Here is a 20,015-nt window from a genome sequence, read left to right as displayed (position 1 = left end):
AAAACTGTCTGTAACTCCAGTTCTAGGGGATCCTGCGCCTCTTCGGGTTCCTATATGCATGTGGTGCACATAAACACAGGAGATCAACTCATACATACACACTAAATAAGCCTTAACCAAAAAAAGCCTTAAAAACTAAAAACAGGTTAAAATTTCTTATTATGCTATGTTTCTTATTCTGCGTTACCTACAACATGCAATCCCTGACAGTCATTGTTCAGAGGGAAATACTGAAGCAAGACAGGACCGTCTGACTTTGGAGAGACAACATCTTGACCCCAGGAAAGCCTAAAAAGCCACTAACCTGGGGGCCGCCAGTTGCTTCCCTTCGTTTTCGACTTTCCCGCTTGTCGGACGCCGTTCTGACGTCATCAAGGCCACGCCGTGCCGTGCCGTGCCGTGCCGTGCCGTCACTCTTCCACGCCGGAAGTTGAAGGCCTGGCGGCCCAGCTGGAAACAGTACGCGTAGAAAGCTAAGCTGCCCCAGATTCCACACCAGCTTGACTGAGGGGCGGGTGAAGGCCCCGATCCAAAATCCGGGAGGAACGCAACACCTCCCAACCCGCAGCCAACTTTCAGCGAAGATGGCGGGGCCCGAGCTGCTGCTTGACTCTAACATCCGCCTCTGGGTGGTCCTGCCCATCGTTATAATCACCTTCTTCGTGGGCATGATCCGCCACTACGTGTCAATCCTACTGCAGAGCGATAAGAAGCTCACCCAGGAACAAGTGTCGGACAGGTCAGTACCCTCACCCTATCCTGCCCTCATTCCCGGGTGACCTTGGTCAAGAAAGTGCAAGGATTATATCACTTTAACTGAGTTTTCATCGCGCCCCTACTGGTATGGTAGGTTGACCTTGGCAGTTATCTGTGTTTCGCTTTTGTCTGTAAAATGGGGATAATAACAGTACCTACCTAACAGAACAGGCATGTGGATGTTAGATTAGATTAGATGATATCTAAAAGCCTTTAGCACAGGGCAAGGGTTTAAGAAAACATTGTTAATATTGTTAGGCTAGTGGTCAACCATCAGTGAGGTTATCTATGAACTATCCGGCTCCATTGCTTTATTAAGAGTACCTACCAAGAGCCAGATGCATTATTACCTTAAGTAATAACATCTGCTAACATCCAATCAAGTGGATTTCATAATCTACATTCTACCAAACAACTGTAATGGTCTGCTGAGATGCTATGGTATAAAGTGCTTCCAAAGCTTTGAGACTGAGGAGTCGTAATGGAACATTTCGCCTGCCTAAAGTGGAGGCATCCTCTCCTCACTGGCTTTCTTACAGTGTTTTTCTATGGAGACAGAACTTTGATATAACTTCAGGCAGTTCACATTAAAATCACTAACCGTTTTCAGTCATTTTATTCTAGTCATTTCCAGAGACTAAAAAAAGTGCTGCTCTTACCTCAACATGTCCAGATCACATAGGAATCACTTTAACAAAGAGAATGTCAGGCTCAGAAGTTTCTGCAGAGAGCAGTGGGGAAAAAAACCTCATTTTATCATATGTTAAAGTTTCTTTTTGTGGCAGGTAATACTGGATTTCCACTTGCTGGTGATTTAAAGATTGTCTTAAATTAAAACCCCTTAATTTTGAAGATTTCTTTATGTTATGTATATGAGTAGACTGTCTCTCTTTTCAGACACACCAGAAGAGGGCATCAGTTCCCATTACCGATGGTTGTGAGCCACCATGTGGTTGCTGGGAATTATACTCAGGACCTCTGGAAGAGCAGTCAGTGCTCTTAACCGCTGAGCCATCTCTCCAGCCCTCAAAACACTTCTTCAGCAGTGAGATTGTGATGTAACTCAGTTGGGTACAGTGCTTGCACAACTGGCTTTGAAGCCCTGGGTTCAATTCCTTACCCTGGCGTAAGCCAAATGTGGCAGTGCAAGCCTGTAATCCCAGGACTCAAAGCTGGAGGTAGGAAGATCAGAAGTTCAAGCAAGCTACCTGTAGTCCAGAAGTCAGGCTGGTGTGCATGGGAACCAGTCAATTGACTTTCCTTATTATGCTGCTGCTGCTACTAATACTACTACTACTAATAATAATAATAGTAATGAGCCAGCTTTATGAAACATTCTAAGCAGGTACAATGGTAAGGACTTATATTCATTAATTTATTTAAAACCTAAAGCAAGTCCATGTGGTTGATACAGTGTCCTCATTTCATAGAAACCGAGACTTTATAGAGTTCCATAATAGCAGTAGATGTCAGTTCAGGACTTTAAGCCAAATCTGTGGTTCCCAAGCCTAGCCTCTTTCTATTCCCCAACAGTGGCCACTATGATTATTTTTGTGTGGCATTAGTTTCAGAGCTGACTAGAGACAGCTCCCTGAAGCAAACCTTGGGAGTTAGCTTACTACAGACTTGAAAACTACTACAAAAAGATGGGGAGTGAAGAAAACTCAGTAATTTAATTTTACTTAGTTTTTTAAAATATTTATTTTTGCTACCATGGTGGTGCATGCCTTTAATCCCAGTACTCGGGAAGCAGAAGCAGGTAGATATGTGAGAGTTCCAGGACAGCCAGAGCTACATAATTTTTGAGACATAATATCTGTCTCAAAAAAATGTATTTTTGTTTTGTTCTATGTGATAGAGTATTTGCCTGCATATATGTATGTGTATGTACTTTGTGTATGGTGCCTGCGGAGGCCAGAAGAGGGTGATGGATCCACTGGAGTTGGAGTTGCAGAAAACTAGTTGTGAGCTGCCATGTGGGATCTAGGAACTGAACCAGGGTCCTCTGCAAGAACAGCAAGTGGGTTAACTACTCAGCTTTCACTCCACCCTCAGTCAACAGTTTCTGATTTCTATAAAATAATTGTCACTTTATCCTTACAATCAAGCATGTTATCCTAAACCCACTTTCATAATGAAAAGGAAAGTCAGAGAAATTAAACAGCCTTCCCAAAGTAATCAGGGTAATAGACCATTATATATGTATACTAACCCATATGGTGGTAACTATATGATGCAGTTTTCTGCCCTGGTTCACCTTACAGTTTTAGAGTAATGGTTCTAACTGACATCAGACCCTCAGCTCTTTTTGTATTCTACAGATGAAGTTCACACTCAGTGCAGTGTATATTTAAGAAGGTTTGTTTGTTCTGTTTTTTGATTGTTTTTCAAGAACTTTTAAAAGGCAACACAGTGTTTAAGTTGTAATAATCAGAAATAAAGAGATTTTTAGTAAGATGATATGTATTTTATACATGCATATTTGTGCACAGCTATCTTACAAGATGTCATATGCATACATATATCTAGCTATAAAATTACAACCAGGACAAGTCAGTCAATTGGGAACTAAAGCAGATGATACTAAGTCTACACAGAACCAAGTCTGATTTTTTTCCCCACCCTGGGTGCTGCCTGTTTATAAACTTAGTAATATAAAGCCTGTGCTCCTTCCACACTGAAGTTAGGTTTGTGCCTTAGATAACTAGAACAGTTTGATGAGGTATACAGAAGTGTGTAGGACACAGGACAGTTCCTTGTTACATAACCGAACCATTGAGGATATCAAAACGCCTCTGAATCTATGACTAGTGACAGTTATATGCCATTTCTCCTCCACACTGTCATTATGACAATCAAAAAAGTTCCAAATATGCCAAACAGGGTGGCTTACACCTAGAATCCTAGAGGGTAGGGAGCTTAGGTAGGATCACCAGGAGTTTGAGCTCAGCCTGGGCTATAGAGTAAGACAATGTCTCACATCAACCCTCTCCCTTGAAATAGCCAGAGGTAGTGGTGCACACCTACAATCCCAACCCATGAGAGGATGAGGCAGGAGAATTGAGATTTCATGACCAGCCTGGGCTAAGTGAAACACTGTCTCAAAAGAAACACAAAGTTTCCCAGATTCCATAGGCCTCTAGAAGATGGTACTATCCCTGTAGAGAGTCACTGCTGTAAGGAACATCTCTAGTCATAATTGCTGCATCTCTAAGTGAGGTGTTTGGATCATGCCTGCTCTGACATGGTGCATCTTTACCCTACCAGAACCTGTTCTTGGCACTGTTGATGTTCAAAGTAGTTACTGCTCTTTCAAAGGGCCTGAGTTCAGTTCCCAGCACCTGTGTGAGGCAGCTCACAGCTGCTAATAACCTCAGCTCCAGAGGATCTAATTCCACACAGAACATGCATTCACAGACACACAAAAATAAAGTAACTTTTGAAAGATGTTCTTTATTGTAAAGTGTTTCTTTTGATACAGTATGAGTTGACTTTAGCTCGAATAGTCACAAAAAGGGAAATTTGCTATCTTACTTTATTAAACTCCTACTGGGTCGATATTTAGCTGTGGGCCAGATACAGTGGCACATGTCTTTAATCCCAGTACTTGGGAAGCAGAGGCAGTTTAAAGCTAGTCAGGTCTAAATAGTGAGTTCGAAGCCAACCATGACTATAAAGTGAGACCTTCCCTTAAAAAAAAAAAAAATTAACTGATTCTTTTTTGTATAATGTATTAAACGAGAAATGAAAGAAATATACATGAATAGGATGCATTACCCTATATCTGGAGACTCTGTGTGTGTATGTGTGTGTGTGTGTGTGTGTGTGTGTGTGTGTGTGTTTCTCAAACTCAGAGAATATATTGACTCATTTAGAGAGAAAAGAAAACAAAAACAGATTCTTGGGGATTGGGAGAAATACACTAACTAAAAACTAAAGTTGTGAGCAGTGAGAAGCTCAGCCACTACCCACCCAACACTGAGTTAAATACCTAGAACCTATAAATACAGTAAAATGAGAAAACCAACTTCTGCAGGCTGCTCTATGACCTCCAAATGTGACCCATAATGTATACTGCACCCTATCCCAAATAAATGTATACATGCTTTTTAAAAACTAAAGTTTTGCTACCTATAATGGTATGCCTCTTTAATCCCAGTATTCAGAAGACTGAAGTATAAAGATCATAAATTCTAGAGCAGCATGGTAGTTTGAATAGGTGTGGGCCCTATAGAATTGTGTGTCCATAGAGAGTGGCGCTATGAGGAGGTTTAGCCTTTTTAGAGTAGGTATGGCCTTGTTGGAAGAAGTTTGTCACTGGGTAGTTGGGCTTTAAGGTCTCCTAACATCCAGCTATACCCAGTGTGGCACACTGTCTCCTTCTGCTGCCTGTGGATCAAGATGTTTGTTCCTCCAGCTCCATGTCTGTGTGCACGCTGCCATGCCTATGATGATAATGGGCTGAATCTCAGAAACTCAGCCAGCCCTAAGTAAATGTTGTCCTTTATAAGAGAAGCCTTGGTCAGGGTCATGGCCTCTTCACAGTGATAAAATCCTAACTAAGACAAGCAGCCTATCAAGTTTAAAAAAAAAAAAAAAAGCTAGCACTGCATAGTGGGTTTTTTTTTCTATCTTAAAAAAAGTCTTTTAATTTCAAATTACCAAGGTTACCCAGTACAAGGATTTATTCTTAGATATTTGTAGAAATTAAAATGCAAAACTAGTGTTTTCGTGTGGAATTTTTACACTTGGGAGAATATAGTTAGGGATCTCAACTTCAGAGCCTGAGCATCAAGAGTACACAGGCTGGGGTTGGGGATTTAGCTCAGTGGTAGAGCGCTTGCCTAGGAAGCGCAAGGCCCTGGGTTCGGTCCCCAGCTCCGAAAAAAAGAACAAAAAAAAAAAAAAAAGAGTACACAGGCTAAGTCAGCCTTGTCTTGATCACCATCCTCAGCCTCAACTCTACAGAGTTCCTCAGTAGTTTCAGTATAAGAGCTTAGCTGATGTTTTGTTATCCGAGTGTCAGAGAGAGCCCTGACAGGGCTACAGGTGGCCAGGACTGTGCCCTACACTCTGTGGAGGTACAAAACGTGACAGTGGCAAGCTTCTGCTCTAATAGAGTTTCAGTCCAAGTGATAAAACAGGCAAAAAGAAAAATAATAGATGCCACCAACCCGGGATGTGCCAGGTCCAACAGTGAACACTTCAAATGAGATGAGAAAACCAGCGGGATGGCTCAGTGGTTAAAGGCTGTTGGTGCCAAGCCTAACCAATGGCCTGAGATTGATCCCAAGTACTTCTGTGGGAGACAGAGAGACCTGCTCCTACTAGTTGTTCTCTGACCTCCACATGTGTGAGATGGCATGCACACACACGCACACACACTAAATAAATGTTAAAAATAAATTCACCTTGCTCATAGCCATTAAATCATTAGTTTTACATATAAAAAAATAAATTCACTCAGATGATATAGACAGGCTTGGCTTAAATCCCTTCAATATTTAACTTCATAGAACATGGCCTTACATGGCCTACATTGCCTTGAAGAGTCTGTTTGTTTTTAACATGTGTGGGTGTTTTGCCCCACAAATGTAATGTGCCCTCAGAGTTCAGGAGAGGAGGTTGGAACCGAAACTGGAGTTACAGATGGTTGGAAGCCAACATGTGGGTGCTGACAACCAAACCCAAGTTCTCTACAAGAGCAGGAAGTTGTCTTAACCACTGAGCCATCTCTCCAGTCCTCACTCTGGGTCTTGCCCACCTCTTCTTGCTCATTTTTTTCTTGCATATGGCCTGTCCTCAGCCAGAGAGTTGATTTTGTTACAGCACTCATACCTGTGACATCCCTTGGTGCTTTGACTAGGTAATTCCCACTCATCCTTAAGATTCCTACCTATGGGACTGGCAAGATGGCTCAGTGGTTAAGAACATATGTTGTTCTTGCAGAGGATCAATGCCCACCACCCACACGGTTGCACAAAATATACTATAACTTTATGTACACCCAGTGAAGGGGATCTAACACCCTCTTCTGACTTCCAAGGGCACCAGGCACACAGGTGGTATACAGATATATATCCAGACAAAACATACTATACTAAAAGAATAAAAGTCTTACTTAATCCTACATTCTGAGTAGAGATTCCTCCTGCTCGGTATCCTCTCATACACTCCCATCATGCCACCTAGTTCTCTGGGATGTGATGGTTCAAGTTCACATTGTTCCTGTAGTTAGGACTTTCTTTTTTTAGGTAATGTGCTATGTAGCTCAGGCTGCCCTCAGACTTGCTGTATAGTGAAGGATGTCGCCACTTTCACAGGGCTGGCATTACAGTGGTGTGCTATCACACTGTGTTTATTATTGGATTTCTTACTCTAAACATAATAGGAAATTTACATTTTCATCATTGCTTATGGCGCTAACATGGCATCTGGTAGTTAGAAGTTTAAGAAATGTGTGCAGTAAAAGCCTGAGTCTGTGCTTGTGAGATTGGGAGTGGTAGGGAATTAGCATGACTTGCCCAAGATCACAGTTTATAAGGCATAGAAGGCCAGGCACGGTGGCATACACCTTTACTCCCAGTATTCAGAAGGCAGAGAAGCAGGCAGATTTCTGTGAGTTCGAGGCCAGTGAGGGCTCCATAGTGAGACAGTATAAAACTAGCAGAGACAAGATCTGAATAAGGACAAACGATTATAAAAGACTCCGTTTTTTAAACATTTTTATTAGTTTATGTGTATGGGTGTTTTGCTTGCTTGTATGTCTGTGTACCGTGTGCATGCAGTGCCCAAGGAGTCCATAAAAGAGCATTGGATTCCCTGGAACTAGAGTCAGAGATGGTTGTGAGCTGCCATGAGGGTGCTAGGACTTCGACTCAGGTCTTCTGGAAGAACAGTCAGGGTGCTTAACTATGAGCTGTCCCTCCAGCCCAGAAATTCTTACTCTGTCTGAACTTAAACTTAGCTTTTCACAGAATTGTCTTGGTACAGAGTCCATTGGAGAATCTGTAACAGCTCCCAGGGTACAGAACATATCACACATCTCTTCTGTAGGCCTGTGTAAGGCAGACAGCTGTGGACTATCACGAGGCTGAGAGGAGGGAAAGCAGGTGGAGTTCTTTGGAAGAATTTGTGGTGGAAGATGAGCTCAAGGAAGGAACTTCGGTGGGTGGGGTAGAACTGGCAGAAGAGGCTGGCAGCAGAGCATAGCAGCACACGCAGCAGCTGGGCATGTGGAAGGTGGCCAACCGACCCACTGGCTCTCACTACTTGGAGCATGCGGCTTGTGCTGAGCAGGAATGAGAAAGCGGAGCATTCTCTGCATTTCTGCCTAAAGTCTTCTTGGTTCTCAAGAATTTCCATTGACCCAAGAACTCTTCCCCTCTCCCTCCATTAAACAACTTCTGAAAACCTAGGGGAAAGTATGGTGTTTTATTTCTGCTGCATATTATTTACTCTAAAAATCACCAATAATGTATTCAGTAACTACTGAAGAGTTGGAAGGAAGTTGGTTTGAGCCCTAGGTGGAGTTTCTCTCCATTATCTGTCAGGTAACAGCCATCTTGAGGCCTGCCCTCGTTTCTCTGAGTGAATGAAGCAGCTCCTCTTTTGCCCTCCCGGCCCTCCCACCCCCGCCTCCAGATCTCCGGAGCACTCTCCAGCTACACTTCCCTTGCAAGGAGAGTTCCTTTGTGTCTCACATCAAATCCAGAAAGGCCAAGTGCAATGTCCCCGATTGCCTTCCTCAGAAACCTTTATTTGTACAGAGCCCGGTGACTCTGAAGACAACCCTTGTGAAAGCCTGAGTGGCGAGTTGAATATGTGTCATTGATTTTTAGGGTTCTTGGAAAGTTTCCACACCCAGCTATTGCCAAACAGGTCCTCTCTTATGTCTGAATGGGCCTTCTGCTTCACGATCGTTTTCCTCTTGTTTCACATTCTAACATCTCTTTGTCTTGTGTTTTCCAGTCAGGTCCTAATTCGAAGCAGAGTCCTCAGAGAAAATGGAAAATACATTCCCAAGCAGGTACTCACTGATCTTTTATTTAAAAGCTCCACTATTCACCTGTAAGGGCAGTAAAAACCTGAATGTTATTTATAAGAGGGGCGCCAGAGAAAACTGGAGGTGGCTCTCCGATTATTAAGCGCAGCCTGCTGGTATATGCTGTCACTTGCCCTCACCCTTCTTAGGAAACTGTTTTTAACTGTGACTCAGCTGAAGTGTCAGATTGGCTGCCAAGGAAACTGACAGCTCAGAGTGTAGAAGTGTATTCCAAGGGCCTTTAGTCAGTTCCCTGGGGGATAATTTGGCAATTTACTATTTCACAACTCTCATATTTAAAAAAGATTCTCTTTTTTCTGCTAGTCTTTCTTAACACGGAAATATTACTTCAACAACCCAGAGGATGGATTTTTCAAAAAAACCAAAAGGAAGGTTGTGCCACCTTCACCTATGACAGGTATGTTTATTCAACATAGGTGGTCAAGCACTAAGTCATAGGAGATAGTCAGGTAAAGGACTTAGAAGCCATCTAATTATCTCTGGGGACTGGGGCCTTTCTCATACATGCTAGGCGACTCACATACATGCACTTAGGTGCATTCCGAGCCTCTAATATAGGAGTCCTTGAAAGTGGGGCCCTCTTTTTCCAATAAATCCACAAATCCTAGTTTAGCAGGTGGATTTTACAAAGTTCTTGCTGATGTGGGGGAAGACCAAGGCCATTGTCTCTGCTCTCTGTTCAGAGCTGTAGGAACTTGGGACCAGTTCCCACCAGTGTCTAGATCGTTGCTGGAAGACAGTACCTTATGTCTTATGCACAAATGAAAAGCAGCTGCTCCTTGGTTGCCCACACCAACATACAGTTGACCTAACTGCTGCATGGCTCCTGCCAGCCCTGTTTTGTGTAAAGTGGGTCAAAGCAGTGCATTCTGGGTCGACTCTCTCTCTTCCCAGTCTCACTCTTCTAGGTGAGGTAGTCAGTCCTTCTGATTCATACAGAAGACAGTAGTGTCAACACTTAGGAGCAACAAAATGTCAGTGTACATATGAAGTGAACCTAGTCCAGGGATGCAGAAAAACAGGATGTCCAAAGCTAGGATTGTCAGGTCAAACAAGTTAGATCCTGTTGACATTGATGAGAATACTCAGTGACAGGGCCTCGTTATGTCTCGAAACCCCATTCCCCCAAAAAAGAATTACTCTTTAGGAACACATACATCAGAGATTGGTCAGTTACCTATTACAGGGTAGGTAGCAGCGGCACTCCCTGCTAGAAATGGTTGAGAATGAAGGTATTGAGAGACATAGGGCTGGAGAGGTGACTCTTAAAAGCACTTGCTGATTTGCAGAGGACCCCAACTCCCTCATGACAGCTCATAACTGTCCATAACTCTAGTTCCAGGGGAATGATGCTTCTGGCCTTTGTGAGAGGTCCTGCATGCACAGACACTTATGTAGGCAAAACAACCACATGCAACTTTTTTAATCTTTAAAAATATATATATATGTATATTGAGAGGTTGGTACTATGACAATGTGGAAATGTCATCACAAATTATTTTTTCTGTTTTGATATTGAGAGCTGCTCTACCCCCTCCTGCATGGTAAGCAGTGCTCTGCCCCTGAACTACACCGTCAGCCTTTCTTTACAAAATTATTAATTTTCAAAGTCAGATTGAGAGGTAGAAAGATATGCAACAGAGAACTCAAAGGATTTAGGAGCAGATGGAGAGGAATTGTCTGCGTCTTACATGCTGAGATCACGTGAACTTGTACAGTAAATCTGATAGCTGGCCCGCCATGCTGGCAAATGCCCTTCACCCCACTGACAGGCAGGCCTGATAGTCAAGACCAGCTGGGCTACACAGTAAGACCCCATCTTAAACACAAACAGCTGTCTGACCTAAGTATGTGAAGAGTCTTGTCAACAAAGGGAAACCTGGTGTTTTCTTCTGCGTTTGTCTTAGACCCCACCATGCTCACAGACATGATGAAAGGGAACGTCACCAATGTCCTCCCAATGATCCTTATCGGCGGATGGATCAACATGACATTCTCAGGCTTTGTCACAAGTAAGTCTCAGGTCTAGGAGACCTCCTACTTCCTTTACCCACGCCCCTTTCCCAGTGCTACTGAGAATGTAATGTCACTTCACGGATAGTGTTTCTTGTGAAAATAACAACATATTTTGAACAAAAATCTTGAGTTCCAATCTTATTCAGTGTAAATGCTTTGTAACTAATGGTGACACAGGAGTAGCTGAGGCTTAAGTGCACGTTTCTCCCAAATGCCAGGTCATGGTTCATCCTGAGTACCTGCTCCCTCCATAGTCTAGAAACTGAAATCTCTCAGCAAAATCAGAGCAGAGTGACATTTTGACTGTTCTGTTCTCCAGAGGCTGCCACCAATTTCCTCGTGAAAATCATTTTCCAGAAGCCAGTGGTACAGAGTTCCCACCTCCTCTGAGAAAGAATGTGTGTGTTCACACGTCAGCTGGCTTGGGTGCCTACTAGGAACTTTCTTGAAGCAAAAACATGGTGTTTTTTTCTTTGCCTACAGCTAAGGTCCCGTTTCCACTGACGCTTCGCTTCAAGCCTATGCTTCAGCAGGGAATAGAGCTGCTCACACTAGACGCGTCCTGGTAAGTGTGTGGTCTAAAGAGACTGCTGGCCCCACACAGTTCTAGTTTTTATTTCACTAGAATGGGGTTGTTTCAGTTTGAGAAATTTTGTCCCTCCCTCCCTCCCTCCCTCCCTCCCTCCCTCCCTCCCTCCCTTCCTTCCTTCCTTCCTTAAATGAAAGCTGTTTGAAATGCCACTGCTAGACTAAAACAGTTTTACAGTAGTTGTGCCAAAAGAAGGTTTGTCTTCCTCTCTTAGATGAGGAATGCAGGAGTGAAGGTATTGAGCATCCCCCTGCCTCAGAAAAATGGAAAGGTTAAGTAGTCTGGCCAAGCAGAGCTTCTTAGCAATGCCCTGAAACTTATAAGAATGGAGTCTGTCTTTGTCAACTTTCTGTTACTGAAGTACTGAGAGCATCACCTTGTAAAGAGGAGAGGTGTATTTTGGCTTGCCATTTTGGCGGCTCGGGTCATGACCCTGCAGCCTCATTGCTTAGGATCTGTGATGGGGCAGAGAGTGGTATATAATGGTGAGCGCTCACCTTAGGATCAGAACATAAAAGAGAAAAGTGAGGTGTCCAGACCCCACAATCTCTCCAAGAACATGCCCCCAGTGACCTAAAACTACCCACTAGTCTTCCATCTCCCAAAGGCTCTCCCACCTTCCATTGGACCCACAGACTGGGGTCCAAGCCTTTAACACATGAGCTTGCTTGTTTGCTTGTATTGCTTTTTTTGAGACAGGGTCTCTACATAGTCCTGGCTGTCTTGGAATTCATTTTGTGGACCAGGCTGCCTTGGAAACCACAGTAGTCTATCTGCTTCTGCTCTGCCTTCCGAGTGATGGAATTGAAGGCATGTGCCACCATGTGAGGCTAACACTTGGACTTTCTAAAAGAACATTCCAGAGCCAAATTATAGAAATGTTTGGACTATCATTTTCCTTAGTCCCAGTCACCATGCTGGGTATTTTCCATGTATTACCTTATCCTCACAGCAACCCTGTGAGGTCAGCAAAAACTACTGGTGATCCACACACAGCTTTTCCATAACCAGTACTTGCACCTGTTTCCACTCCAGTGACGTATAGCAGATACCAAGCTGGAATCTCAAAACCCTCTTGGGAAGCACTGCTCTTGTACCCAAAGTCCAGTAACATTGACTTCCAGACTGTTCTGTCTGTGGCTTCTCAAGAACTGGCCTGAAACAAACTCAAACAAGGAGAGCCTAGTGGCAATTTTGACTCCTCCGGTTTGAGCAGAGCCATCTCTGGTTGTGTTAACCCCAGGGCAAAGAAGATGCCTCACCTTGCTCTGTGTAAGAAGAAAAACTACACATGAGCTATGTGACTCTGTAAAAATTTGCCCTGCCAGGTCCACTGGCCTGGCATAAATGCCAGGGTTAGAGAATGCTTATCTTCTCTCGGCATTTGGACAGCTGTGTATGCCACATACGTGGGCAGGCAGGGGAAACAGCAACATTCCAGGGGAGCTGCAATGCACACACACTAAAGTAACTGTTGTGGACAGGTCATCAGCATTGTGGGACCGAAGTACCTGTTTAGTCTACTGCAGGAACCAGAGCAGACCCAGTCACGGGTCGCTCTTCCCACGTGGATCGCTCTCTTCACTCGCCCTTTGGTTTCTGTTTGGATGATCGAGTTCCAAATTTGTTCAGGTAGCTGTCACCCTCAGTATTGCAAATGCTTCCCAAAAGTCAGGCCTGGTCCTCTCTGCTAAGTAGGGAACACACAGACACACCCACACTCCTAGAGAGTAGGGTTCAGAGTAGGCAGCCTCTTTCAGTGTCACCCACGGTGCCTGTGTGTCAGAAGTCAGCCTTACTGTGTTACTGTGTTCATCTCCTCTGTGGTTGTGCCTTGGCTATCTAGAGTGTGTCTTGATTCTCACATACAATGAGCAGCTGTGAACTCTGTTCATCTCCCTAGTAACCCACCCCCACTCTCCCTGTTGCTTTGCTAGGGTGAGTTCTGCATCCTGGTATTTCCTCAATGTGTTTGGACTCCGGAGCATTTATTCTCTAATCCTGGGCCAAGACAATGGTAAGAAGCTCAGTGGGTTAGTGAGCGCTGCTTCCTGTGAAGGTGGGGAAGTCTTCTGGTTCCTGTGTTGGTCAGCGTGGCCCCACATAGTGCTTTGGTCCTTGAGTTTCTGAGGACAGTTGCAAAGCTCAGACTGAACATGAGCATTCCTCCCAGCAATCACTGGGCAGTACTTGGTTGCTCAGAGTCTGGCACTTTGTGTGGGGACCCAGCACTCCCATTAAGCCTGCGAACCTAAAGCCTAAGGAAGGACTGGTTAGATGAGTTCCTGTATTGAGCAGATTCCCCACCAGTTTCAGTAGTGAGGACCTCAGATACTCTTTACTGATTGGATTGCTTTTCTATACCTTAGGGTCTCAATAGATACCCTGTGGGCTTCAGAGCAGGTGAAGGATACAGCAGTGAACTACCTAGGCACGTAGCCATGCTCAGTAATTAGTGTCTAGTGCCAGACTGACATTTAAAATAAAGTTCGGAGTGCTTTAGCTTTGTCCGTGTTCCACCTGCAATCACCCCCATTTTCCTAGACTTTCCCAGAATCACATACCAGAGGCCACCAGGCCAGTCAGCTGTCCAATTCTCAAACCCACCACCAAGCAGCTATAAGTTATGCGTGTTCTCCGGTAAGGGTGCTGGGTGCTTATGGAGCCTGGTACTCATTGAGCCTGTCTTCTGCTGCAGCTGCTGACCAGTCACGAATGATGCAGGAGCAGATGACAGGAGCAGCAATGGCCATGCCTGCGGACACCAACAAAGCTTTCAAGGTATACGCCGGTGACCATTGGGTGCAGAACTGCAGGGCTATCTCAGACTTACCCCAGTCCTCCCTTAACCGCTCACGTTCAAGTGCAATCCAAAATGAGCAGTATATAGAATATGCTGTCCTGCCCCACCCTATCCAGGACATAAATGATCACTCTGTCCAGTGTGTTCACACTGTATGTGCTGTGCACCTCATGACAGTTGAGAGGGAGAAGCCATATTCCCATTACTTTCATTACAGCATGCTCTTGTTCTAGTTTTGAAAATATTTTTTAATTTTTCCTGCATTTTTGTGTGCCTGAAATTGTGTGTGTGTGTGTGTGTGTGTGTGTGTGTGTGTGTGTGTGTGTGTGTGTGTAGACCATATGCATTCAGGAGCTTGTAGAGGTCAGAAGAGGCATGGCATTGCATACCCTGGAACTTGAGTTATAGGTGGTTATGAGCTGCCATGTAGTGCTAGCTAGACCTACACAGTATTACCTGTCTCAAAATAGTAATTAACATTAAAGTAATTTGAGGGGCCAAGTGTGGCAGTCATGCCTATAATCCCTGTCCTTAAGAGGCTGAGGCTGAGGATCTGAGGCCAGCCTATACTACATGAGACCTTACCTCAAAAAACAGAACAAAGCAACAAAATTCTAAAACATGTCTTTGTGACCTTGTATTGAACAATTTTTTTTTGTTTTAATTTGAGGGTGTTTTTTGTTTTTTGTTTTTTTTAATTATGTGGGTATTTAGTATATGTCTATGTATATGTCTTAACTCCTGAGCCCTCTCTCCATGGTGTTTGACTTTTTGAGACAGTCTCCTGCCTCCATTTCCCAAGTGCTGGGATTGTAGACATATTCCACCATGCCTGGCCTTGGTGAGTTTTTAAAGATTGCTGTATGAGTGTTCGTATATCTATCTGCCTCCCATGATCCAGTCAGCTCATACACAGAACAGCCTTGCTTAGCTGCTGGTCAGAGAGGTGGCCACTCCGTGCTGTCCCCAGCTGTCAGCTCAGTGGCAAGCGTCCTTCTCAGCCTGTGTTCTCCCCATGCAGACAGAGTGGGAAGCTTTGGAACTGACAGATCACCAGTGGGCGCTCGATGATGTGGAAGAAGAACTCATGGCCAGAGACCTCCACTTTGAAGGCATGTTCAAAAAGGAGCTGCAGACGTCCATATTCTAACCGCACGGGGGTCAGCTGTGTCCGGAACTTGCAGTAGCACTTACCCTTGTAACTTCCGTGGAGCTGGAGCCTCTGAGAATGAAAAGGAGGGGCTGGCGGGTGCAGCGAGGCTCGTTCTTGTCTGAGCTGGGGCCCCCTTTATGTTGGACACTTAGGAAAAGGAGTTGCGGGTGACTGCGGTCTTAGAGTTTGTGATTGTTCCTTCAGGTGGACGTCAGAGAAAGGGGAGACCCCATGCTACTGAGAATATCTCAACCCTTAGCAGAACCTCCGTGCTCAGAAAGAGCATGTCAGTTATAGCAGTCACGATGTCGGTCAGCCTGACTTCCAGCCACAGTAAACTCCTGTTTTCTTAGGATCCAAACACACCCTGCATTTTACCTTTAATTTCTTGTTTGTATTTTTTAACTTTCTTTACATGCGTAATATACATTTTCTCTACCACAATTTAGAAACTATGGCTGAGCAGCATAGAGCTCCCTGCAGTGTTCACTTGAGCCTACAGAATGACGCAGAGAGCCAGTGTGGCCCAACATTGCTGAAATAAACTCTTTATAGAGTGGATCCCCAGGGCCGGGGCAGACTCAGCAAACTTTTCATATCTCTTCATATTTAGTCCAGTGAAAACAGGTGGCCCTGAGGCACAGCCAGACTCTCAAGTGCCTTTGGGCTCATCAGAGACAGGTTACATAATACAAGTTCTTGATTGGAACTTGAGAAAATATCAACTCTATTGGCCAGTCAATGGTGCTGTACTGTAAATGGCTACTCATTTGAACGAATGACCTCATCCCAGTTCCTCTGGGCAGGAAAGAACTTACCACTGTTGGCAAGAAGGCAGTTTCTGTTGGATATATAGATCAAGGTGCCCAGGAGTCCTCTGACCAGGGAAGTGACAGGGTGCCATTTCTGTACCAAGAGGTGGGTGTGACTGCATGTTAAGCACTGTAGCCAAGAACAAGCGACTCTTGACTCTTAATTAAACAGCCCTGTTTTCTCTTTGCCTGTGAAAGTGTTGCCTCTGTGGGTTCTGAGAGCTTTCTGCCAATGGGAGTACCTGTCTTAGAACAGGGCTGGAGGGCTCAGCGGGAGAGAGCTATGCACCTTTGCCTTCCCAGAACTCAGGGGAAGTCTGGATGGAGCTCAGTGGTAGTCAGTCAGTCAGTGCACATTATCCCCAGAATACACACAGAAGCCCGCATTATGAGGCAAAGCTGCTTATTTCCCGTTGCCTGTATGAGTGTTTGGCTTGTACCTAGGTCTGTGCACCACATGTGTGCAGTGCCTGCAGTGGCTAGAGAGTGGCAAGTCCCCTGGAACTGGAGTTGTTGGTTGTGAGGTGCCGAAAACCAAACCCAGGTCCCCCGTAAGAGCATCCTGTGCTCCTAACCACTGAGCTGTCTCAGCGTCCCCAGGGGAGATCTATTTTGAGGTCATAGAACCTCTGTGAATCTGAAGACCAAAAGGCAGAGTGACTTGTGGCCATCTCAGAAGCAACTTGACCCTGATAGTGTTGGGAGGGACTAAGGGACAGGACCTGCTGCTGCGGTAGAAGTGGAGTAAGTAACTGCTGTGTGGAATGCTGGGTGAGGGTGGGAGGGGCAGCGTGGAGTTCATGGTCATGGTCATGGTCTGTTCCTGTCCTGTGCCCCCATGCCTGCCTCTGAAAAAGACATTTCCCCTTTCCAGGCCTCTGGGATGAGCAGCCATTCTGAAAAAGTCTGCAGTCCTCAGAAGATTAAATGCTTTTGCAGAATGACACAGAAGGGTTACCTATCAGGAGAGAATTGGGAAAGAAAAGTGACACATGCAGAACTACACAGTCACAGAAAAGTGACACATGCAGAACTTACACAGTCACAGCAGCAGCATTAGTCACTGCAGGAGGCCACACCACTGTCTACCAACTGAGTAACTCACGGTCACGTGATAGACAGCCGAGCAATGAAAGGAGCGAAGTGCTGCCCCCATGGCAGGGCCGCAGAGCTGCTCTCTCCAACGAAGAACCAGTGTCCAGGAGTCAGTGCCCTCCCCGGTTACACATGTGCTGAAGATGGAACCCAGGACTTTGTACACTAATCAAGTGTTCTACCACTGAACTGTATGCCCAGCCCTTCCAGGGTTTTTTTCCCTCCTCATTTTGGGGCCTTATTATATAGCCCTACCTGGCGTAGAATTTACTGTGTAATCCAATCTGGCCTTGCATTCACAGATCCACCTACCTCTGCCTTCCGAGTGCCGTGAGTAAAGACGGCACCACCACGCTCAACTCCTATCCCACCCCATGTTTTAGTGCAACCTCCAGGATTAGCAGATCCATAGAGGTAAAGGTAGCTTAGTGGTTGCCAGGGCTTGGAAGAGGAGAATGGGAAATGACTCCTAAAGGGTCCAGTTTGGTTTACAGGGTAATGCGCTAGATGACACCATCATTGTGATAAAATGCCTAGCAATAATCAATGGAGCAGAGAAATGGTTTATCTGGGCTCCCAGTTTCAGGTGTTTCACTCTGTGGTTGGTTGCCTCTGGTTTCTAGACCTGTGGGGAGGAGCCAGGAAGCACAGAGTACATGGTCTTGACATTTTTTAAGGGGTATGCCCCACTGACTGAGTTTCCTGCCATGAGGCCTTTCATCTAAAAAGTTCTATCACCTCACAATATTGGCACAAAATGGGGACCGTGCCTTCCACACAGGAGCCTTTAGGGAAACTCCAGATCCAAAGTAGAGAGTGATAGAATGTTCTAAAGCTGGACATGACAGGAGCTAGGAATACATTCTGTGGACTTGTCTAGGATGTGTGGGGCTTTATCCTATTCAGGAAGAATGGCTCCCTACAGCAGGGATGGTATGAAAATGGGTTATGCATAGCTCTCTTACAGGGTTCCCTATGGCACACTTAGGTAACTTAGGGCTACAGATGTAGCTCAGTTTATCAAGTGCTTGCCTAGCATGGAGAGCCTTGGGTTCAATCCTAGCACTCCCTAAGTCAGGCAGGCTGGTGTAGTCCTATAATAGTAGCATTCTAGGGGAATGAAGGGTGATCAGATGTTCAAGGTCATCCTTAGCTACATACTGTGTTCAAAGCCAGCCTGGGCTACATAAGACCCTCTCTTACATAAGCTGAGTAAATGATGTGTATGGGTTAGCTCTCAACCCTGCTGTGCTGACTAGTTTTATGTCAACTTGACACAAGCTATATCCTCTGTGAGAAGGAAACCTCACTGAGAAAATGCCCCCCTAAGGTCAGGCTGTAGGCAAGCCTGCAGAACATTTTTTAAATTAGTGATTGATGTGGGAGGGCAAGCCCGTTGTAGATGGGGCACTCTTGGGCTAGTAGAGCCATTGTGGACTGAGCTGGCTAGGTACTATCAGCAGACTGAGGAAGCCAGCAGGTAGCACCCCTCCATGGCCTCTGCATTGGCTCCTGCTCCCAGGTTCCTGCCCTGCTTTAGTTCCTGTCTTGGCTTCCTTCAGTGGACTGATTCAGGGTGGTTAATTCAAATAAACCCTTTTCTTCCTAAGTTGCTTTTGGTCATGGTGTTTCACCACAGCAGTAATGGTCCTAATTAAAACACCTGTCAAAAACACGGGAAGTGGGCTGGAGAGAGGGCTCAGCGGTTAAGAGCACTGACTGCTCTACCAGAGGTCCTGACTTCAATTCCCAGCAACCACATGGTGGCTCACAACCATCTGTAATGGGATCCGATGCCCTCTTCAAGTGTCTGAAGACAGCTACAGTGTACTCACATGCATAAAATGAATGAATCTTTAAAAAAAATAAACACAGGAAGAAGGGAGAAAAGACCACCCCTCCCCCAGGTCTTCCATGATTGTGACCAGGAGAGGATCTAGCTTTAGGTATTCCAGATAAAGAATATCAGGAAGGGGGTTGGGGATTTAGCTCAGTGGTAGAGCGCTTGCCTAGCAAGTGTAAGGCCCTGGGTTCGGTCCTCAGCTCCAAGAAAAAAAAAAAAAGAATATCAGGAAGACACCTGTGACCCCTACATACAGAGAGGCCTCAGGAATAAGCCAGAATGTCCCTGAGCTTCTGTGCTTCACTGCCCCCTCCCAACCTCTAGCTCCACTGATTCCCAGAATCAGTACCAGAAGATCAGCAAGCCTCAAAATCCGGTGTCTTCCTCTAAGGATGGGTATTGTCCTTTGGTTCCTTTCTTTTCTTCTTTTTTTAACCATAGGTTGAAGCTTAAAATAGCTTTTTAAAGAAGATTTACTTATTTTATATATATGGATACACCGTAGCTGTTTTCAGACACACCAGAAAAGGGCATCAGATCCCATTACAGATGGTTGTGAGCCACCATGTGGTTGCTGGGAATTGAACTCAGGACCTCTGGAAGAGCAGTCAGTGCTCTTGTCCACTGAGCCATCTCTCCAGCCCTGTCCTTTGGTTTCTATTACTGGGATAAAACATTGACCAAAAGCAACTTGGGGCTTGTGGTGGCTATTCTTGGTTGTCAACTGGACTACATAAGAAATGAACTAAGACCCAAGTATCTGGATTCATTTGTGAGAGGTTTTTTTTGTTTGTTTGTTGTTTTTTTTTTCTTAAATCATTTGAAGTTGGAAAGACCCACTTCTTTTTTTTTTTTTTTTCTTTTTTCTTTTTTCTTTTTTTTC

The 20,015-nt window shown here is 44.9% G+C and overlaps 2 protein-coding genes across 3 annotated transcripts in view; one reads left to right on the top strand and one right to left on the bottom strand.

Annotated features, from left to right (window-relative positions):
• Positions 1–367, bottom strand: part of Fancd2 (FA complementation group D2) — a 64,576-nt gene extending 64,209 nt beyond the window's left edge. The window contains exon 1 of one of the 2 annotated variants that reach the window (XM_087657591.1): positions 305–367. The gene's annotated coding sequence lies outside the window, so the exon portion shown is untranslated. 2 annotated transcript variants of the gene reach the window in all.
• Positions 368–473: 106 nt separating this feature from the next.
• Positions 474–16,380, top strand: Emc3 (ER membrane protein complex subunit 3). Its single transcript, NM_001008355.1, is given in 8 exon segments — positions 474–739; positions 8,728–8,785; positions 9,125–9,218; positions 10,729–10,833; positions 11,321–11,402; positions 13,364–13,443; positions 14,125–14,207; positions 15,251–16,380. Coding segments are annotated over 8 exon segments (786 nt in total). The 5' UTR covers positions 474–584; the 3' UTR covers positions 15,380–16,380.
• Positions 16,381–20,015: the final 3,635 nt, after the last annotated feature.

The sequence above is a fragment of the Rattus norvegicus genome, chromosome 4, assembly GCF_021556685.1.
Source record: "Rattus norvegicus strain SHRSP/BbbUtx chromosome 4, alternate assembly SHRSP_T2T, whole genome shotgun sequence".
Taxonomy (NCBI): Eukaryota; Metazoa; Chordata; class Mammalia; order Rodentia; family Muridae; genus Rattus; species Rattus norvegicus.
This window is presented reverse-complemented; position numbering and strand designations above follow the sequence as displayed.